The following is a 22639-nucleotide window of genomic DNA, read 5'->3' as shown; positions in this document are numbered from 1 at the left end:
AATCGCGTTAACAACTTAGCTATATCCCGATTGGGCAGGACCGACATTTATTTAGTATATTAACTGCTGTAATGTAATCCAATTTCAAAGAAATGCTTATATATATGTCCACGTGTGTGTTTACCCGATTGCCGCCAAAAGTTGATGTAATGCATTGTCATCAACAACAAGTCTATTTTCCAAGTTTCAATTTGATCGGAGGTCGGGAAGAGGGTTAATTTCCATTTCCGAGATTTGTTTTATACATTCACGAAAACAAAATCGAATTTCAATTGGATGTATTTAAAAAGGGTTTATTTTTTGAAGCTCTGATGGGTTATTTTTAAGGCACTATCAAACTGTATTTGAAGACGAAACAGCTGGCACTCGTAATAAGTTTTGTATTTAAAAAAAATATTTGAAACGGAGTTCTGCAAATTAAACTTCAAAACAACAAAAGTTTTTTTATTACGAATACTAGAAACGTTATAAACATTATTTTTTTCGTTATAGTATAAAAAAAATTCTAACACGTTTGAGAAATGCTCATCTTTTCTGCTTATAATGATTGTAGTTAGAGTAAGTCAAATATTGTTAGTTTACACCGGGGATTATTTCTTTGAAGAAAACTATTAATATACATAATGTACACAGGGTGAAACGTCACGTACCCGAAGGATTTTAATCAGCGAATATTTGAGGTAAAAAACGTATATTATATCATTTTGATGTCCGATAGTATATTTTTTAAAATTATAAACAACAAAAAAAATGTTTCATCACACATCGCCACTGATGGCACGGCTACACGTCGCGACGGGATCACGTGATATTCGCTCTCTCTCTGCTGTTACCGTACTGCTAGAACGAGATGGCGTGCGTATCACGTGACCCGTTAGGCAATACTAATCAGTTGCGACTCGTGATGAAAAAATATATTATTGTTAACTTCAAATAAAACATGCTCATGAATCTTTGGTTAAAATCCTTCGGGTACGTACTGTTACACCCTGTATAGGTTTATATTTTTCTTTGGTCAGCAAAATAAATTAAAATAGAAGTGTTGTGTAAAAAGAAAAAATTATACAGTGAGAATTGGTAAAGTTGACACTAGAATGCTATCTTGACACGTGAAAGTACAGGGACGAAATGAAAAAAGACGGTGGTCCCGAGGGGCCGGTGACCATGAACACTAATAGACCTTGTGACCTGGCCATCGACCTGTCGTGCCAAGAGGACATGCTGCTTGTCACCATCCACGTGGAGGACGGGGAGAGACCTTGCAGCCAGCCTCCCATTTGGGGTGAGTTGTCATAATACATTTATAATACACCTTGTGACCTGACCATTGACCTCTCCTGTCTGGAGGAGATGCTGTTGGTCACCATACACGTGGAGAGACCTTGCAGTCAGCCTCCCATCTATGGTGCGTTATCCTAATATAGATATAATAAAAACATGTGAGACCTGGCCCATGACCTGTCAGCCAGGAGGACATACTGCTGGTCACTCTACACTTGGAGGTAGGGGAGAAGCCTTGTAGCCAGTCTCCCATCTGGGGTAAGTTAACCTCGAAAAGATAAATGATTGAACTTTCACTTATTTCAATCTGGTGCGAGTTGACCTAGCGTAAATTGTTTGGCTTTGTGTCGTTTTTAGCCTCCTGTCCAATGTTGTGAGTCGACCTTAAATGAATAAAACATACCACCGATTTCTTGTCGTCTGTCAGTCAATCTGGGATGCGTTGACCTAAAACGAATAAAACATACCACCGATTTCTTGTCGTCAGTCAGTCAATCTGAGACAAGTTGACGTAAAATAAAACATACCACCGATTTCTTGTCATCAGACAGTCAATCTGGGACGAGTTGACCTACAATTAATAAAACATACCACCGATTTCTTTTCGTCAGTCAGTCAATCTGAGACAAGTTGACGTAAAATAAAACATACCACCGATTTCTTGTCGTCAGTCAGTCAATCTGAGACAAGTTGACGTAAAATAAAACATACCACTGATTTCTTGTCATCAGTCAGTCCATCTGGGACTAGTTGACCTACAATTAATAAAACATACCACCGATTTCTTTTCGTCAGTCAGTCAATCTGGGACGAGTTAACCTAAAATTAATGAATATACCACTCTTTGTCGTTTATGATCCGTTCGTCTGGAATGAGTTGAGCTCCAGTGAAAAGGTAGTTATACGACCAACTATTTAGTTTTCTTTTTTCGTAGGAAGCAATCACTTTGGGGTTAGACATTATGTATTAAATCAAATAAAACACTTTGTTTATTAACCACGATTTTTTTATTATTACATCTACCGGTTTCGCGTGTTTCATTTGATTTAATATTTAGTTTTCCATCTGGGGTGCGGTAACCTTCAATTATTTTGAAATACCACGCACTCATTATTAGATTTTCATCTAGGGTGAGTTATCCTGGAATAAATAAGGACGATTCATTTTTGTATTTTGTTAGCCTCCATCAATTAATAAAATGAATATGACTCTTTAGTTAAATTTGTATCTAGGAGACGACCACATTGTAAGTTTCATAATGTATGCTTTTCAACATATAATATTTGTATTTTAAAAAAAGCTTTTTTCTATCTGTTTCGATGAATTTACCTTAAAATCTCACTGTGCATTTGCATTGGATGGTAACTGTACTGGACACATAAGCCAGTGACATAGACTGTAAAATGTCGGTTTCCTCTTAGGTAAGGATTTTCAATGGAACACAACTTCGCGAAAATCGTCGGAATGACTGGGCCAGTTGTTTTCATATTTATTAGGTTAAAATTCAACAGTTTCTACGCGTGTTCTTGTGTAGCAATGATTCTTATCTCTAAACAGGATGCATGAGGGCATTAAGGAACCAAGAAAAATAACACGGTTAAATCCCACACTTTTATTTATTTATTTACTATAAACGCCCTGTTGGGCTTTTACATATGTATATGTATACTTAACATGAAATACTGCATGATACAGAGATACAGGATTTTTTTAAAGTTTAGATAGCTAAATTTATATAAGATAAAAAGAGAAAGAAAAAATCGTTTTCGAGTTTTAAAATTGCAGATGGCATACAAATAATATGAAATAACGATACAGGTTCACAACATATTATATTCTACAAGAAAACAACAAGAAGAAAATAAAAAAATATACGCAATCGCTTCTTAAATATGCTACATAAAAATGTCATTCAGGTATCTCTTGATCACAGGCAAACTTATATTAAATGTGTCGATATTTGAGGTGAATTTGTTTCCAAGTGTGTGAAAGCGAGAAATAGGTGCATGTATTTCCTCTGGAGCAGATATAAACAAAATAGCATGACTCGTTTGAAATACTCCAATCATTCCACCTACAAATTTTTTAATCATTATCTTTTTTGTTTTCATTTCTTTTCGCATTTAGTATTTTTAAGTAGCAATCAAAATTTAAAACTATTTTTTGATCTTATAACTTCTGGTAAACAAATTACTTTTAATCAAGTTATCGCACATCATACGTCTTGTAAAATGTTAAATTTACATCGCACACTTTTTGTCTGGATAATTAGAACTCGTATTACTACTTTACTATATTATTATTTTTATTATTGTTATGAAAATCGAATTTTTGTGATATCTTATTCAGGTTTTACAATATGGCTTCTTTAAGATATTTTCCACTGTACCCTAAAAACTTTTAAACACAAATGAACCTTACAATGTACCTTAATCACAACGATTATTCTTTATTGTTGGCCTTTTCTCTTTATTCATTCTTTACCAATGTCATTAAATATCTACTTTCTTCCTAACCTGTAACCATAAATAATAATAAATTAAACACACAAGTACAGTAAAAGATTAGTTAGAATAACTGTAATGTTTTTTAATGATTCTGAAAGCATTTTTAAACGGTTCCTAAAAACAATTTTATGATATATGGCTCCTCCATTATAATCAAAACACTCTAGAATATTTGCAAACAGGTATCCAATATAACAATTGAATAAAATTAATATGCGCAATTTACTCATTACAAATTGTGTCATCATTTCATGACAGTTGCCAATTTACTAAAAAAGTACCATGAAATAATACAAAGTACAGTTTACTGCCATCTTGCGGATTTTTCCACAACAAGAAAAGGGTGTGCGTCTTGGATAACGTGAGTATCATTAAGTAATATTACGTCGTGTTCATATTATTAGCATTTCCACCGACAGATGCCGCTGGCTTCATTGGAAAATTGTGTCGGTAGCTAAAATAATTTAAACCATAATATTGTCATTTTTCATTTGGGCTGCCAAAACTTTTATATCGTTCTTGCTATCAAATGTTATATTTCACATTTATAGCACCTATCGAAATATGGAGCAATTATTTTCATAAAATACTAACTAAATTTAATGAATTTTTGCGGGAATCTTAATCAATCACGCTTCGAAAATAAGTCTGAAATTGGTTGGCCTAGTTTTCAAGCGTAATTATTGTCTGTTGAATTTCCATTAGCGTGAAGCTGTTTTTTAAATATTTTAAATTCTTCAACCATATATAAATACAGGGTGTCCGGAAACTCGTAGTACAAGCGGGAAACTGGTGAATCTACATCACATTTGGAGTCGATTTTGAGGTATTTTTTTTTTTATTTGAGCTTTCGTTATCGAGTAAATCGAGTTTGAAGTTGATTTTTTTTTTTTTTTTTTAATCAAATTCTTATAAATTATTACTGACGATCAAAGTACCCAACTAATTAAAACTATTTGAAAGTAAAACAAATGAAGAAACTCGGATTTGAAGCATTATTTTGAAATCACCCTTCATTTAACCCGGTGTAATCATAAAATATTTCTGCTCTGCAGGGTTAAAACATATGTTATTCAACCCTAAACACCAGAAAAAACTTTAACCCTAAAATAGCCGAAAAATATTTTTTTTTGTTTTTTTTTTTTTTTTTGAAAATGCTCAAATCAAAAAACTTTATGTTTTTTTGGGTTCCCCATGTGGTGTAGATTCTCCAGTTTCCCGCTTGTACTACGAGTTTCCGGACACCGTGTATAACTAAAATAAAAATTGATATAACTGTAATAATTAAAAACTAGATTTAAAAGTGGAATTTCGATAAAAGTTTTTTTTTTACATCTGCCATAATGTAGAATCACATCCGGAGTTAGCGCACGTTACCCTCGTACCCCGTATAATAATAGAAATACGATATTTATTTTTGTTTTCATTCACTTGGACGCTATAACATTTCAGTAAAATAAAAATCAAAAAACGGAATCAAAGCAAGTTGAAGGTGTATGCTATTTACAACGAATAAACTATTTGCGAATGAATTTTTCTGTCAGAAATAAAATCTCACACGGCCCACATTCTCATGTGACTTTAAACAGAAACAGATTAATGCGACACAACATATCAAAAATAATTTAAAATCATAACAACATCACTTATGCCCACGTTACGGTGTGACTTATTCATCTCAAATCATTTTTGAGATGAAAAATCAGAATAAACTTATTATGCCATTAACTTATATGACTCAACTTGGCATCGAACCCTTGTTACTCTTTATAGTATACTCTCTATAATACTAGAAGTCCTACTTTCTTACAAAATTCTGAGTGCAATTCCAAAGATAAGACTTCAGTGTTCCGCTCCAGAAAATTTTCGTGATTGGTGGCTGTCGGTCTGGACTCAAAGCACCAAACGGTCGAGTGTATACTAATTTTACCGGGGCATTTGATTGAGTTGATCATAACATTTTATTATTCAAAATGTTCACACTTGCCTTCGGGAAAGGGTGGGTCCCCTCCAATGTTACTCAAAATGTTCACACTTGCCTTCGATCAATAGACGTTTATCTTCTTCACCTCCTATTGAGATACGGAAGTCAATATCTGTTAATGAATGGATATGTATCTAAACCATTTTTAGCGTTGTCAAGTATTCCCCAGGGGTCAAACCTTTGTCCTCTGCTGTTTCTCATATTTATAAATAGGTGATATAAGTAGACAAAAACTTTGGCCGTAGTTGAACAAAGACTTGATTAGATACCACATGGCAGAAAAGATGTTCTATCACAGCATGGTATAACAAGAGGAATGTTGCAATTGAACGAAATTTCTAAAATTATAGATATATTTAATTCCTCTTTAAATAACTTTTTTTTGTATACCTATCATCTCAAATGCTAAGAATTTTAAAAGAAAACATCTTGTACAGTAAATGGATAATTAATCTGTTGTACAATAACTTAAATAAAATAAATACTCGAGAAAGTACATATTATGTAACTCCAGAGATTGTGCGAGGAAAGGTTGAACCCAAAGAGTAATGAATCCTAGTTCCATGGTTGAATCTGTGAATGATGAAGACAGCTAAAGAAGCACAGGACAAGGACGCCTGGAGGCGCTTTGTCGAAGCGAAAGGTCCTCAACTAAATAACACAAGGGGAAGTTGAAATGAAGTGGAATAAGATAATTATGAAAAATATTTTTAAACTTATTTGATTTATTTCACCTCAGTTTAAAAGCTGGACATGTTTCAATTTAATGTAAAACTAATCGAAATGTAAGTATTAACAGCATTTTGAAATTTAAAAAAACAAGATGCTGTCATATTATTTGACTTCTGACAAATTGCGACATTTATCAAAAACTCACGAATTTTTCGCGCTTAGAGATAAGCGACACGATATAAAATAGAAATAGTGAGGGGAAATTCAGCGTGAAAATATATTTTCACACTTAGTTACGAAAATGAATATCTTAATAACACTTAACTAATTACCTTAAGGACGCAGGAAGGGCTATATAATTTGACTTTTACGGGACAATCGACGAAGAATAGCAATTCTCGGAATATGGATGTCAGGTGGTTCTTATTCTAGATGTATTTTAATGAAAGGCGTTCTGAAGAAAAACGTCATTAATACCTTTGGTACCAGTGTACAACCGGGAGTATTCATTTGTACAAACATCGTTCTTGTGTTTTAACCATTGATGTATTATACTAGATTGGCCCTGTCTATATTAAATCCATTTTAAAAATGACCCCACATAGCGCGTACGTCACAAATATGGAGATGAACTTAACAACCCAACTCTGTTTAAACTCTTTGTACAACCGTTCAAACTCGTAAGCGAAAGCACGGAGAATTTGTTGTCCGAGGTGTTGTAATATTGACATAAAACCAAAAAGAAACTAACACTTACAGCAAATTTTATGTGCTGAATAAGGGCTGAATCAGGAAAAGAATTGATAAAAAACACAAAATGATTTTAATTTATTTTATTTGTGTTTTTGAATTTTATACAGGTCCTATAGAACCAAAAACGTTTATATTTTTATTACTGTGCATAGGTTTTTTTTTAATTTACCATAGTATTTATATAGAATGGTATATAAATATTGAAGAAAGCAATCACTTTGTGACTTGACATCATTTTATTTTCTTTGGTTTTATTCCCAGTCGGGCTTTTGCATGCATTTTAATACAGAATATATCTAGTAAGCTATCGAAAATTATACAAAATAATTAAAGCTGATGAATATAAAATAATATTAGTAAAACGTTTAACAGTAACATAAAAATTATAGAGACTAGAACAACACTATGTAGCATTAAATAATCATACTACTATCATTCAATTAAAAGTTATTTTGTCTTCAACCACTTTGTTAGAATTGAGACATTGTGTCAACTAGTTTATCAACCTTCTTCAAGATAGCATTATTGAAAACTAACCTAAGTACTAAACGACTTTTCATTAAACATAATGTAAGATTAACATAAAGAGAGAGTAATGTTGCGTGTTCACAAGCGAGCTGAACCACGACTTATTAAGAAATATAAGATTGCTTCGTTCCTTTCCCATAATTCGTAGTTCGGCTCGCGTTCCGGTTCGCAAATGAATAAGCAGCAATGATGATGACAGAGCTTTAGGGATCGTATGGGAGAGCGGTAAGGGCGGAGGGGGTGGAGGTTACATGATTACAATACATACTTATTTATTTATTTACGCCCGTTAAATAGAATTTTACGTGTTATTTACGGCATTCACGCACATCGGTTGTTGCAATTCTGGTAGAGGAACAACCGGCTTGTCGATTACAGAAGAAGTTTCAGCAGGATCCAGAACCAGTCCTGTTCGAGAAGAAACAATGACGGTATCTCTTTTCGCAGGACCTGTGGCCATGGTGGACAGCAACTGTCCAATAAACAACGACATTATCAATTAAAACCTGTTTTAAAAAAAAACTTAAAAATTAAAACCAATCAATACATAATAAACTTGCTTAAGTTTTCACACGAAAATCAAACCAAATAATTACCGGAATAACAGGCAAAGCTTTTCAGTCTACACGTCGGAAGCCGCTTGCAGTTGAATAAATATGTTTGGCGTGAAAATTATTAGAGCAAACGCGGTTTCCTGCTGATGGTACCCAGTTATTGTCACATAATTGAATGCGGATTGCTTCTAACCATTTCTCCATTTTTTTCCGGTTTATGTGGAAACCTAAGCGCAAATACACAAAAAATAAATGAAGTTATTAAATGACGCAATTTTATTTCTATCAATTCTTCTGCAAAAAATCGAAAAGGCGAAGCCCGAAAGGCAATGACGACTTAATACAACCCTGATTAGCAAAATGCACGGACCAAATAAATCACACATACACATGAGTTGTCGCGCCTCTCAATGCGTGTCAACGCTAGACGACTAATACATCCATAAGTATCACGCGTTGGTTGCGTGATTTTCGTATGTTCACCACGTGATAATAATTAACTTGAATCACCCTATTGGTCGAATCACTTGGAGGTGTGTTATGCATGTGACGTCACAAATTTGCCGGAAATAAATCTAATCTCGTTGAATTTTTCACATTTGTTAATACGCTGCCCTCAATCGATCTGTAAGGTACTGATATATTTTTGTATTCAGATAGCTGATTACATTTTCTAAAATAAAGTCCGTGATAGGTACAATCTAAAATATTTGGAACTGGGTTATTTTTGTGATTGAAAAAATGAACTTGCCCAGCATAGCTGACAAGCAAAATAGCTTAACTCTAGACCAACAAAAGGTAAAACGCAATGCACAGTGCCCATTTCGCATTGCGACACAATGCGTGCGCCTTTTCATAAATGTGCACGTGAACCAAAACAAAATTGAGTTGGTGTTATTTTTCACTGGTTACACCTAGTCTAGTTGTATTTAGTCTATGGTTTTAACAGATCGACTTTGAATTGAATTAACGACTTTTACGTTTCCTCTCGTCTATTTAATCAGCATCTTTAAAAGACTAGTAACTTTTTTTATGCAAGTACCGCACGATAGTTCCAGTTGCTCCCGACCATCTTTAGCAAGATAGCATGACATCCCCAATTGGGGAATGTTGTGAGGCTTGAAGCAGTAGAGAGGGGAAGGATCTGGGAAAGAGGAAGGTATGGAAGTACCTGGCTATTATGATCTGGTCACCAAACATGGCTGAAGCCATTTCAAGCAATTTTTCGATTCTAAATAGCGGTCTTTCAATAGGGCGATACTGAGAGTATCTTCCGCTCTGGGACGTGTCGCAAATGCAAATTAATTGAAAAAAAAATAACAACACAAATTAATTAAACAAAATTTAATTTCTCACGCCTGGATTTGAACCCCCGACCTCCGGATTGCTAGTCGAGAGCCTTACCCCTCGACCACGGAAGCCATCACCTAACAATTTTGTGGTCTTCTTAAAATTACCATCCACAATTTTCAAAAAGTTTTATTGAGTTTTCAAAATTTATGGTATTTATTCTTATAAACAAAAAGTTAATATTTCATAAAAATTAACAATTAATTTCCATCACTCTTGTAAACATTACATATCGACTCTGATTTGGTAAAAGCCACTAAATGGAAAATTTACAAGAGACGATAAAAATGAATATTTTATGAAAGCGGATTAAAAAATATGATGTAAAATATTGCAATTCTTATTGAAGAAGAAGATAATACTAAAGAATCTGAACCAAACATGAAACAGAACAAGACACAGAAAAAAAAAATAATGGTCGCAATTGGGAATCGAACCCAGGATTTCATGTTTCGTGCTTTGTTTAGATTTTCATGATTATTTTATCTTTCAATGTTTTATTTCATTGATGGGTTTAACCTTCAAAAGCTTAAGAAAAAGTTGTTCCAATAAAAATTGAATGTTGCAATTCTATTTATAAATAAAGAGATATTTTATGATTCAATAATTTAATCCACGGTTTTCTCGAAATAACATACAATTTTTTTAGGTATAAATTTTGTTTTTCGTATAAAAAATGCCTTTATCATTAAAATATTACTTTACCACGTTGTACTTTGAGGACAAGTAATATTCCCAAAATGAGTAATGAAGTGTTTTACTAAAATACAGTCGATATTTATTCCCTTTTAATCTCACCTAGCAATCAATTCTCACCTTATATTTTGTAGGTACCTACTTGATAATATTTTTCGACTCCTTTAGTATACGACCGAGGTAAATCCAGCATTTTTTATCATCGAGCGACCTAAAGCTAGCATTTTTCAGCATACAACCGACGTAAAGCTAGCATTTTTCAGCATACGAACGACGTCAAGCTATCATTTTTCACCATACGACCGACGCTAAGCTACCATTTTTCAGCATACGACCGACGCATTCCTAGCATTTTTAGCACATAACCGACGTAAAGCTAGCATTTTTTAGCATACGACCGACGTAAAACTATATTTTTTTAGCACACGACCGACGTAAAGCTAGCGTTTTTTTAATACATAATATCTTTCATCCATATTAATTTCAAAATTGGTATTCCTATTATTGTAATCAATTATGTCAATTTACGCAGTAAACTTAACTTATCGAAATTATCTGAAAGGCGAAAAATATTTGATCTCCTTTTATTATATAAAAGTGTTCATTCAAGGTTAGACTGCCCTGACACTATAAATTTGCTATCTTTACATATACCTCCAAAATATACTAGACGGAATATTTTATTCTACAACAATAACTTCGCTACGAATTCTGTGTTAGAAAGAATACATAGGTTGGGCAATGAACTAAGTGATGTCGCTGACATATTTAATTTAAATTTCAATACATTTAAAGTCAAATTAGTCCACCACTTTTTAAATGTAAATAATGTATGAGTAATCATTATATTTTATTTCGATTTTATATTATTTGTTTTATACTGTTGTTACAAATAAAATTTGTAATTTTTATGTAGGTACTTAAAAGCCCAATAGGGCGTCAATAAATAAATAAATAATATTGCACGATAAAAAACCGTTTGGTGCGGAAATTCTGGACTCTAAATTCGTTCATCTTATATCTCGTATCTGTCTTAGAAACGTATCAAGTATTTCAATCATGAGATGAATCCCGTATATAAATATACTTCAACCTTGAGATGGACGCATTAATTAATATTATATTTTAAGATTTTTACATCGGGACCCGAACATTCAGATTTAATCTTTAATTCATGTTCTTCTGGTGGATTATAAATTACCTAGTGCATTAAAAAAATGATGAATGTTTTGCTTTCGGATCAAACCAAAACATCTTCTGAATCTGCTGTGCTATATTAATTGGATGGATGCTTAACTGCTTTGGAAAGTTTTTTTCGTATATCAAAGTCATTTTAATACCACGATATCTTTGAAGACCTCCGTGGCATATGTTGAAGTTCTCGACTATCTATGACTCTACGAATCTGCGCATCCGGAGGTCGCGTTAAATTTTATTTAATTAATTTTGGTTGTTTTTCAATCAATTCACATACAATTATATATAGTACACGGAGAAAAATGACTATTGCTATTTTATTAAGAATTTCTTCAAATTACTGGTAATTCCGGTTAACAACAGGATTGCATGCCTGACGAACGAATCAACAGGTTTTCTGATAAACTTTTAGCAATTTACGAATTTATTATCATGATGTCAGAACACGTGTTGCGTTGTCATGATATATTTTCAAGGCAAATCGATAAAACATTCTTAAATTGATGTTTTGTTAATAAGGTCTAATATCGATTTCTCTCCGTGTATGGATTTAGCGGTGTTTGGTGACCAGATCTAATTAGATAGGTAGGTACTTCTCCACCCTCATCTTTTCCATCGCCCTCCCCTCCCCACAAGCTCCGTACGGTTAGGAGCACTTGGGACTATTGTGCGGTATTTAGATAAAATTAAAGCTCACCTGCTCACCCAGGCCTGATGTGAAGGTCGCGGTTTTTTAGCTCTACGGTTTTAAAATAATTTTTGTTGTAATTTAATGAAAATAATATATAAAATAACTTTAAAACCATATTCCAGAGTAAAGGATATGAAAGAATATCCTGTGAAAGACAAAAATTCATAAGCAAAATGTTGTTTGAAATGACATTAGTCACGCTTTTTGACCAGATCTAAATAGCCAGGTACTTCTTATTCTTCTTCTTCCCCATGTCCTTCTTTTCCCTATTTATTTCAGGTTTACAACATTAAAAAAAACGGTTATGGAACAATGGCTTCACCACAATTTTGACAATGTTGTGAGGTTGAAGGGAGTGCGGAGGGGATGGGAAAGAGACGGGGACGAGGAGGGTTAGGAAGTACCTACTTGGTCTTTCGGCAGGGCCATACTGGGAGTATCTAGAATGAAGAAGATCACAAGAAATGCAACAATTATTTTTATAAGCAATAATTATTAGCCTGAAACACTCATCCACATTGAAAAATCTCCTGATAAAAGATACATGACGCCAACGGGACTTGAACCCGTGTCCTTTCGATTTCCGTTCGACAGCTCTGACCACTGAGCTATGGCGGCTTATCTCTTATCCGCAAAATAATTCAATATATACTAGTGTTTCATTCAACAATTACTGCTTATTACATTTTTTCACCTGAAAACAACCAACTTTATTTTATATGAGAAAGGCATTGTAAGTGCTAACTCTCTCACTAGATGGCGTCAAGACAAATTGTCTACAATTTTTGGTGAAGATACTTGAACTTGTCAAATATTATTATTTTTTTTTTGGTAAACTTATGTTTAAGACAAGATTTTTTATGCATAGCACAAAGGGTAACAATTATTTTTATCCACAATGTGGATGAGTGTTTCAGGCTTATAATTATTGCTTAAAAAAATAATTGTTACCCTTTGTGCTATGCATAAAAAATCTTGTCTTAAACATTAGTTTACCAAAAAAAAAATACAAGAAATGCAATTTAGGCATGTTTTGTGATCCAAAAATCTGACAATTCTATGCGCAAATTTAAAAAATACAGAAATTTGTTTCATCTTTATTATGCAATTTTCATTTCCAGCAAATGTAATGGCGGTGTTCAATGTCAGGCAGAGTAAGAGAAAAAGAGGTTTTCATTTAAATATGCATGAAAGGCATTTCTAATGTGTATTTTACATTCAATGGCTTCCGATTTTCCAGCAATGAAAACATTAATGTTTTCATCAAATTCCTGCGGCTTAAAAATTCTATCACATTAAAACTACGGAAACTTGTAACCGATTTTCCCTGAACGATAAAAAATCAATAAGCCCCGGGTATTTTGTTGATTCAGAGTAGTAAATGAGAAATTGTACAATCTACAAGTGCAGTAGATATTAGATTAAATATTCTTCAACATAAAATTACTCTGCTCATAATTCGAGGAAAATTTGATGGGAAAAGTAAGAAGGCAAGATGTTGCACTTAATGACTATGTGACTGGTACAAGAGCAATTCCTCTCTCCATGGGAATTTTGATTCCGAGGCTCCAGACCGTCGATGGAATTGATAATTAAATTGAGCGTAGTGAAGTCCTGTTTTAACTAGACAATTTGGCAGTCTATCTAGAGCTGGGTCAATCGATCGATTTACACGACCCGGGTCGCTGACGACCTCCTGGCATCGTAAGCGGGTCACGAAAACCCGCTCTTTGGCATTTAATTAATATGCATCACCCTTTAACACATGTCCCTGTCTGACAGCGTGGAGTACCTACATACATACATAATTGACATTGCAACAATTTATTATACATTACTAGTCTATTAATAAGCCTGTGCAGTGTATACGTTAAGAATTCCTTCAATGCGTTTAATTCGAGTCTATTACGGAAGCTCGTACAGTGATAACCAGCAGTGTCCTTGAAGGCTACAATATCGATCGAAAAGTCCAGGGGTAGGTCAGAATCACTTTCCAATTCTAACTGTCAACCACAGCTCCCTAATGGTTGACAGTATTATCTTCTTATTCAATGACTACCTACAAGTTAAGAATTACACCCAAGTCCTTTATCATTTTAACCTTTTTTAAGTTTTCATCGTCCATCATAACTTAATGACTATCTACTATGTATCTCTATGTTAGTTATCATCGTCCATCATAACTTAATGACTATCTACTATATATCTCTATTTTAGTTATCATCGTCTATCATAACTTAATGACTATCTACATACTATATATAACCTTTTCCAAGTTTTCATCGTCCATCATAACTTAATGACTATCTACTATATATCTCTATTTTAGTTATCATCGTCTATCATAACTTAATGACTATCTACATACTATATATCTCTATGTAGGTATTCTCATATTCACCCGAACCATGTTATTCCTGTCCACCTTACTTCTAAAGCAAACCTTTGCTGACAGATCTAAGGTACAAACATTTCCAGCATTGAATTTAATCTAGATTTCTGCGAAATGTGAACACCGTTCTCTCACCTCAAATTAGAGACGGATGATAGGACTGCTGGACCCGTTTTGAGGTGAACATTACTAATATGCCGCTTCCTGTTGATAGATTTTGATTCCAGCTACATGTAAGAGTTATTTTAAATGCAAAGATGAATGATGCACTTTTCAAATTTTGAAGTAGATTACGAAGAGATCTTCCCACTTTCCTGCATCCTGTATGCACTATCTACCAGGGGCGTACTCAGTGCTGTGACTTTTGATCCCGATTTTGCCCATCTCATTACAAAAGTCCGTTAATATATATATAATCAACTTTCGGGACATCTCTTCGGCCGGCTAGTAGCCGATTTCAGGGAAATGTGTGTGTGTGCGCGAGTGTATGCGTGAATGCAACAAAAAATCATTTTTATCGACAATAAGTCTATCGGCCGAGTTTCAGCTTGATCAGATGTCGGGAAGTGGATTAATTTCCATTTCCAAGATTGGAATTTACTCACGAAAACAAAATCTAAATTCAAATAGACCTTTTTGTACTCTAAATCACATTCTAAAATATCGGTAGGGTGGCGGCTATTTTAAATCGACAAACTCGGGGCAGCAATTGCAATCAAAATGACAACAACGCGGTTCCAGGAGGGGAATGCTATTTGCACATCACTCCTTGTACACGCCGAAAACCCGAAGTGAGCCGATGATCGCCGACTACTGTCAGTTTGGCTGTCGGGGCCATGCGTATTGCTTTCACTGACAGACAGAGCTGGCAGAGCCATGTGCCATGTGTTTTGGCGCCTTTGGCGTTCATCGGCTCAGTTCGTGGCGTTCGTTCACTTCGGGTTTTCTGCGTGTACAAGGAGTGATGTGCAAATAGAACTCTTCGTTCCAGGCTAGCGTGAAGAGTGTAGTCTGGCTCGCCGCTAGACAGGTTGCGACAAGTACCGTCACCAAAGGAACCACTCATACATACAATATCGCAAACATACGAACGTATTTAATTAACCTAGGCACTCAAAAAAATTAAAACTCTAACAAATAAATAAAAAATTATTTCGGGCACGGGGTTGGGAACCCCTGGTCAATGCCAATGGACGTACTTGCCCTATAAGTAGTATAATTTTTGTACATCATTGAACGCATAAAATAATGTGCATCCATTTTATATCGTGCATCTGTAAATAAAGCAATAATGTTAACTCCTCTGTCATTACGGAAACCCCGAAAAATGTGTGGACGAGCAAAGTCCAAACGTCCGCTTGGCGAAGTTTATCAAAGTTACGCCAAGCTAAAATCAAAACCTGCTTAAATAAAACCAACGTATTTTTTTCCAGTGTCGTTTTTTTATAAACTATTTTTATCCAAGTCAACGCATTTTGATAATCGCATATGAAAAATGAATGATTTGTTATGACAGAAAATTCTAGGTCGTAGGCAAACATTGAAGTTTGAATTGAAAATAGCACTGAAACTTGAAATATCTAAATATTTTTTTAAACGAAGATTTGTGAAATATTACTTTGAGTCGAGAAGTGATGAATTGGAAAGTTAGAACCTGTTGCAGTCTCTCGCTGCAGCAGCTGGTCCAATTTTTCACCACCTAGGATTCTTGCTGCAGAGTCTCGATCTTCTATCTTCATGTCACATATTCCTGTTCTTCATTTTACTTTACTTAACTTCACTTTATTTTGGTAATATTTATATTTTTTGTAATACCTGCATCAACTGTAAAGCGCCCCTGAGGTGATAACTCACAAAAGCGGCGCTATAAAAATTGTCCAATATTATTATTATTATAATAACGAAATGTTCGTCAAATGCAGCTAATGTTTTCACATGATCTTACTCAATTATAATAACTTGATTATGTCATGTCTTTCTAAAGATTATTTCAACAAAGTCTAGTCAATTTAAGAGCACCTACTCGACACACTAGGCTTAAAGACCTATTTCTATGTCACCGTTAAAACCACCAGTATTGTGGTCAAATTATGTAGCAAACTAATTTTGACATTTTCAACATAACGAATTCAATGTTTAAAACACAGTTAAAATTTAATTAAATTTTTATTTTTTTTATTTCTGAAAAATTTTTTTTTTTTAAATTTTATCCATTATTTTAAACCAACCGTTGTTTATTACTAACACTTGTGTAAAGAAGTGTAAACATTTCACTTACCTAATAAAAAAGTACCATGGGTGTATGAAATAGTATACAATAAAATAAATACATAGTGTACTTCATACATTATACTCTACTAAAACCCGTCGTTCATCAGCTCTGTTTATACAATTGAGAGCATAAGAGTTCCAACCGCCCCCGATCGTCTGGAGCCAGTGAGACTAAGACATCCTCAATCGGGGAATGTTGTGAGACTGAAGGTAGTGGAGAGGGGACGGAAATGTGTGAGAAAAAGGTGGAGAAGTACCTGGATATTCAGATCTAATCACTGCTCACGGTTAAAGTCATTTCAAGCAACGTTTCAATTCTGAATGACGGTCCTTCACCAGGGCGATACTGAGAGAATATTTCACTCTGTGTATCCATCAACGTTGAACAAAGTCAACAAGAGTTATTAAAAAAAAAAAATTCTATAAAGCATAATTTGATCATTCATGTTTTGGTATAACTAATTGATAATTTTTGTTATTTTTTGTTTACAGCGTTTGTTAATTATCATGTCGTAGGGAAAGTATTGCATTGCCCCTGCATACATATAGTTAAGAAACCTATGGATAAATTAGTATTGTTACTTAACTTTTCGGACAACGTTGACTTATTATTGCTTTAATGTATACAAACATCCCCACAGCAACCTTCTTTCTGATCCGTTTGTCACCGGAATATAGATACCGGATACCAATATCGGGATACCGGATGTTACAGTGCCAGTAATTATTTTTACAATTTCAAGCTTTAAAGAGTAACTTTTAGTGCAAATGAGGAAACAGCAGATTGCTCATCACAATGTAGGTCTATTTTAAATGTTCTGGTGGCATCCTCCCAGCTGGAACATTCTTTTTTCCGTTACTAAAAATCCTTCGTTCATCATTTGGTTACCAAAATCAATATTCCGCCGCCTAGATTGCAATTTACAAGAGCTATCGAAACAATAACTAACCATTCGATCTGTTTTGATAGTGAAATAAGGTATTATAATGCTTTATTCTATGGTCTTTCTAAGACAATAGTTCTCATCGGACCTTCTTTTGGTCGATTATCTTGCGGATTTCTCCAGAAACGTTAAATTTGTAGATTTAAATGGTGAAATTTCATTTCAACTCTGTCCTGCACAACTATTTCAAGGGCATCTGATGATTGAATCAAGAGTAGAAACATAAATACAAATGTAATCTCCTTAGCAATAGATCACGTCTGACTGCCAGGAGCTCATAAAAAGCACTACCAAGCTGGAGTTAAGTGTGCCACTCACGTCAAGTAGAAATCTGGAAGCCAACATTGTAATTTATGTGATTTACAGGATTCTGTATCTTGTGATGTGGGACTTATAGGTTGATTGGAATTTAACATTTTTTGTTAGTTTCCTCACTGGCGACGATAATTTGTTGAATTTTCCAACGAAAACAACAAATTGTTCCAAATTTTCAGGACAAATAAATACCACCCTAAGTTTATTTCCATACTTGCAAGTTACAAGATGCTTCAGAAATTAATTACGATTTTAAAGCTCTGTAGCTCACGATGAAAATGACGTTGCGTTCACCTAGAAATTAAGAAATAAAAACACTGTGTATAGTGATACAGTGTGTCATTTATAAAACGCCAGATCTCACGAAGAGTTTTTGATGTAACTTTCATATTTCATTTCCTGGGCACATAAACAAAATTTATGTTCTGACCTTCGATATATGTATTGATCGAAGGTCCAGAAATATCAGCTAAATCCTAGTTTATGATATATTACGTAACTAAAAAAAACTCTCACCCATTTCGGTTAAGAATCCTCAATTCATCAAAAATATTGGGTACTCTTCTAAAAATTGCAATGTGTAGGTATATTTTCGTCCACTATCAACTTAGTTAGTACTGCGATCTATTCCCGAAAACTGAAAAATATTAGGATCGCTCCTGTCGCGAATAAATCAACCAGACAGGTGTGCCAGATTCGTCTGAGACGTCTGGACCGCAATGGGGAGTATTTACGCCTCTGTGCGAGAAGTTATTCATCGAAACAACTTTAAAATGATTCAAATAGCGATATAGAAAAACTCGTTAGATTTCAGGTGACATTGCATTCGAACCCAGATCTTCGCTTGCCTGACGATACTATAAATAAATTTGTCAAACCAATTATATTTTTTACCGCTTGGTGAAAGAAAACCGTTTATTTAAATATCATAAGCCAGTTTTATAACCACATCTGAATACCCATGTACTTTCCGACAATCTTCTTCCTTATCTTCCTCCACTCCACATTTTGTACAGTCTGTATCATACCATAAATTACGGTTGCCAGAGTCCCAAAAATGAGACACGAATGAATTATGAATAACTTTTTCAACATTTCTCTCCCACATCTCCTTTCCATCTCTAATTCCTTCAGTTTCAACTCATTCCTCAAATCAGGGATTCCATAATCCCGCTAACTACGAACAGTTGGAACACATAACCTCTAGTGGGCCAAGACATCCACCGTGGATTTCCTAATAGTTCACCACCCTTGCGTCGATTATATGGTACTTTGAGTCTTAAAAAATACTCCTAGCATACTATTTCTTTTATTCGCTTGTCATTTCGTCACTTGCACATATGTTTTATTTTTATTTATTTATTAATTAATCTTAAGTTAGCTCACATCGTTGTGGGCTAATAGTTTTAGAAACAAAATTACATTTATTGGCAAACAATGGTCCTTTAAATATTTAAATGTAAGTACATAAGTACATATTATATGTCACAAACAATACATCAATATTTGAGGAAAATGTGTTTTCTCAATCCCTCTTTAAACTTAACCGTCTTCTCAATCTCAGTAACTTACTTCGGGATTTTATTATACAGTTGGACGGCCTGGTACATGAGAGATTTCTGGATGCTTGATTTTTTTCTTGTTGGCAATCTGATCTTCCTTGCATTTCTCGTCCCGTATCCGTGTATCTCGTGGTTGTAATTTATTTTTGTATTCAGTTCCTTAGACTTCATCCCTATTTTAATTTTAATTTTATTTTATTACACACGGATTCACAATTGTATACTCCCGTTCGCCGCATACAGAACTTGGGTAATGATTATAGGGATGTTGTTGATATAATAATGCATCAATCACAAAATGTACACTGGTAGAATTTATATCGGCGAGCGCAACAAAAAATCTAATTAAACAAACTGCCTAGATCCCCTTCGATTTACTTAATTTATTTTATTGCACAATTTCTAGTCGACTATTTTTCCATCTAACATTGTAGAGTACTTTATGTTTATGATGTTATGCTCATTTAGATTTTTTTTGTGTAAAAAAAAACCAGCAAAAGCCCAGCTGGTTCATAAAACTCAATCTGTGAAAAGTGGGTTGCACAATTCCATGGCAAATATCTAATTTTTTTATTTTCTAAGTGGTAGTACTGTACTCACTTTCTTTGAATAAAAACAAAAAAAAAATTACGACAATAATCGAGAATGGTCGATATTTCACACCTTGGCATCCTAAGGGTTAAGTAATTTTCACATTTAACCCCTCCAGAGTTTTAAGGTCATATATGACCGGGCGTCCATTTTTTATAAAAAGTATTTTTGTCTTTTTTTTCTATCATGGGGAAATACGTAATTTTACTGACGTTGGAGAGAGAAATAATTATAATGTATTTCTATTTATATTGGATGCCGGTTTAAGTATAAAAATTATTTCTTATGTTTTATTATATTAACGCGAGAAAAGTGAAGTTGCGGTTTTCTTACAAATTCTTCAAACAAAACGAATGTATTTTCAAAATATCGAGATCTCTAAATCTTTATACGATTGGAGTAAAAAATTATGTAAAAGTGTGGTTAGTATCTTTATCTAGTTTCTAAAACAGTATTTGTTTTTAAGAAAAATAAGATTTGTATGGCGTATTTTGAATACACAGAAAACTTTGCAAACTAGACAAAAGAGCTTAAAGTACTGAAGTGTTAAAAAAATCTAAAAAAATAATCAGTCCAGAAAACAGCCGAATCAAGCGACCGCCCCTTGGATAGGCCGCCCTTGTGCACCACGTACATATCACGCAGTGATGAGACGGCCCTGTGAGATAAGATTTAAGATACATCTGAGATACATTTGAGATGGATTCTGCGACATATAAACCGAACTATCTTCGGGTTTCCACAACATTCCCCAAGCCATGTTCTATAAAAGATACAGCACAGTTGCCATACGAAATTATCTATTTATAAACGATGAGTTTTGGAATTTTCACGCTCTTGAATTTCAAACGAATTAAAATGATTTATTCAAGTTTTACATGCGTGTAATAGCAAAGATATGTCAACTAAAAAATATTTTTATGTTGTAATCACATCAGTGATTTTTGTAATTTTTAAGGGTACTTTAATAACAGAAGCGAATTATTAATATTAACATTTTTTATCTGAGATCAAAGAATGCATTCAAGACTTCTTCGATTCACAAATAAGTACTATTTACCACAAGGTTTTCCAATAAGAGGTGTTATTTTGATATTCAATCGTAAAAGATCAATAATTTCGTTGCTTGTGTGGCACGTAGCGCCGTCTAGTTGAAAGTAAACGTTTTCCAGATCAATATTATCGAATTCCGGCCATAAAAAATCATTAATCATATCTCGATAGCGCAATCCATTCACCGTACTGTTGCTCCAGCCTCATTTTCAAAAAAGTAAGGTCCAATGACTCCGCCGGAACATAAACCGCACCAAACAGTCACACGTTGAAGATAAAGAGGCTTTTCAACAATAACTCTTGGGTTTTTTGAGCTCCAGACGCGACAATTTTGCTTGTTTACGAAGCCACCGAGGTGGAAATGGGCCTCATCACTCAAGATGATTTGCATTTGATTCACTCAAGTGAATTTTAATTATTTAAATGCGTTGTTAAAGCGTGTATCGTTCCATTTTTATTAATAACGTAGTTTCAACTTGTCAAATGTCAAAAAATGACAGCTTCAAAAGTAACATCTACCGAAATAGCGGGCTATTCAAAATAACACCTCTTATTGGAAAACCCTGTATTTTTCAATGATTCTTACTGGCTAACCGCCCATTCGGGTCTATTAAGCATGAAAAATATATAGCGGCAAAAGTACGTAGCTAAATGATAGATTTAAAAAAAATATTTTAATTATTTATTTTTTAAAAAAGAAAGGCAAACATTCCCGGGTTACAGATAACCTGACAATATTTGAAAATCTCCTTCTACCACCACAGTAAACTTGCTTGTGTTGTGATGGAAGAATAGACAGATAATAATTAGACAGCCGAGGAATTGAACACACTACGCCTGGGTGAGACCCAAACGCGATGTCAACTCAGCCACCGATCGGTCATTATGTATTCACTCCACATAGGACGCCTTTTGCTTTTCACCAGGACCTGTGTGGTAATTGTGGATGCCATGCAGATTCAAAGGAAGCCAAGGTCTTGAAGAGACAAACCTGTACTATAGGAGAGAGAAACCACCAAAGCAAACAGATTAAATGCACTCCTGATTTGTGATTCAACAAAAAGAAAACATACCAAAAACTTACCAAAAAAAAACTGTTTTCATGCGATAAATGTTTTCACCCGGTTGTACATTGTAGAACTGTGCCGAAGGAATATTTCGTTGATAATTTCACCAGAGGGGTGATTTCTGCATTATTTAAGGATAAAGAATTATCCTTAACATAAAATGATCCATTTTTTCGTTGTTATCCGAGAGAACTGGAACGGCAGTTAACGAAAGAGTCCTTATCCTTAATG

The 22639-nt window shown here is 34.2% G+C and overlaps 1 protein-coding gene across 3 annotated transcripts in view; it reads left to right on the top strand.

Annotated features, from left to right (window-relative positions):
- The window catches only part of cher (filamin A protein cher), a 157532-nt gene that overhangs the window by 76459 nt on the left and 58434 nt on the right, over window positions 1–22639 (top strand). The window contains exon 2 of one of the 3 annotated variants that reach the window (XM_089649288.1): window positions 1020–1282. The exons of 1 other annotated variant lie outside the window; for it this stretch is intronic. In XM_089649288.1, coding sequence (XP_089505414.1) covers window positions 1129–1282 — 154 coding nt within the window. In that variant the 5' untranslated portion in view covers window positions 1020–1128. Of the gene's footprint in view, window positions 1–997; window positions 1283–22639 lie in introns of all 3 variants that reach the window. One more of the 3 variants, XM_089649290.1, reaches the window with a different exon arrangement.

The sequence above is a fragment of the Hesperophylax consimilis genome, chromosome 29, assembly GCF_061612785.1.
Source record: "Hesperophylax consimilis isolate HC1 chromosome 29, BYU_Hcon_1.0, whole genome shotgun sequence".
In the NCBI taxonomy this organism is placed as follows: Eukaryota; Metazoa; Arthropoda; class Insecta; order Trichoptera; family Limnephilidae; genus Hesperophylax; species Hesperophylax consimilis.
The sequence above is the reverse complement of the archived record's forward strand: the minus strand, read 5'-3'. Positions and strand labels throughout refer to the sequence as shown.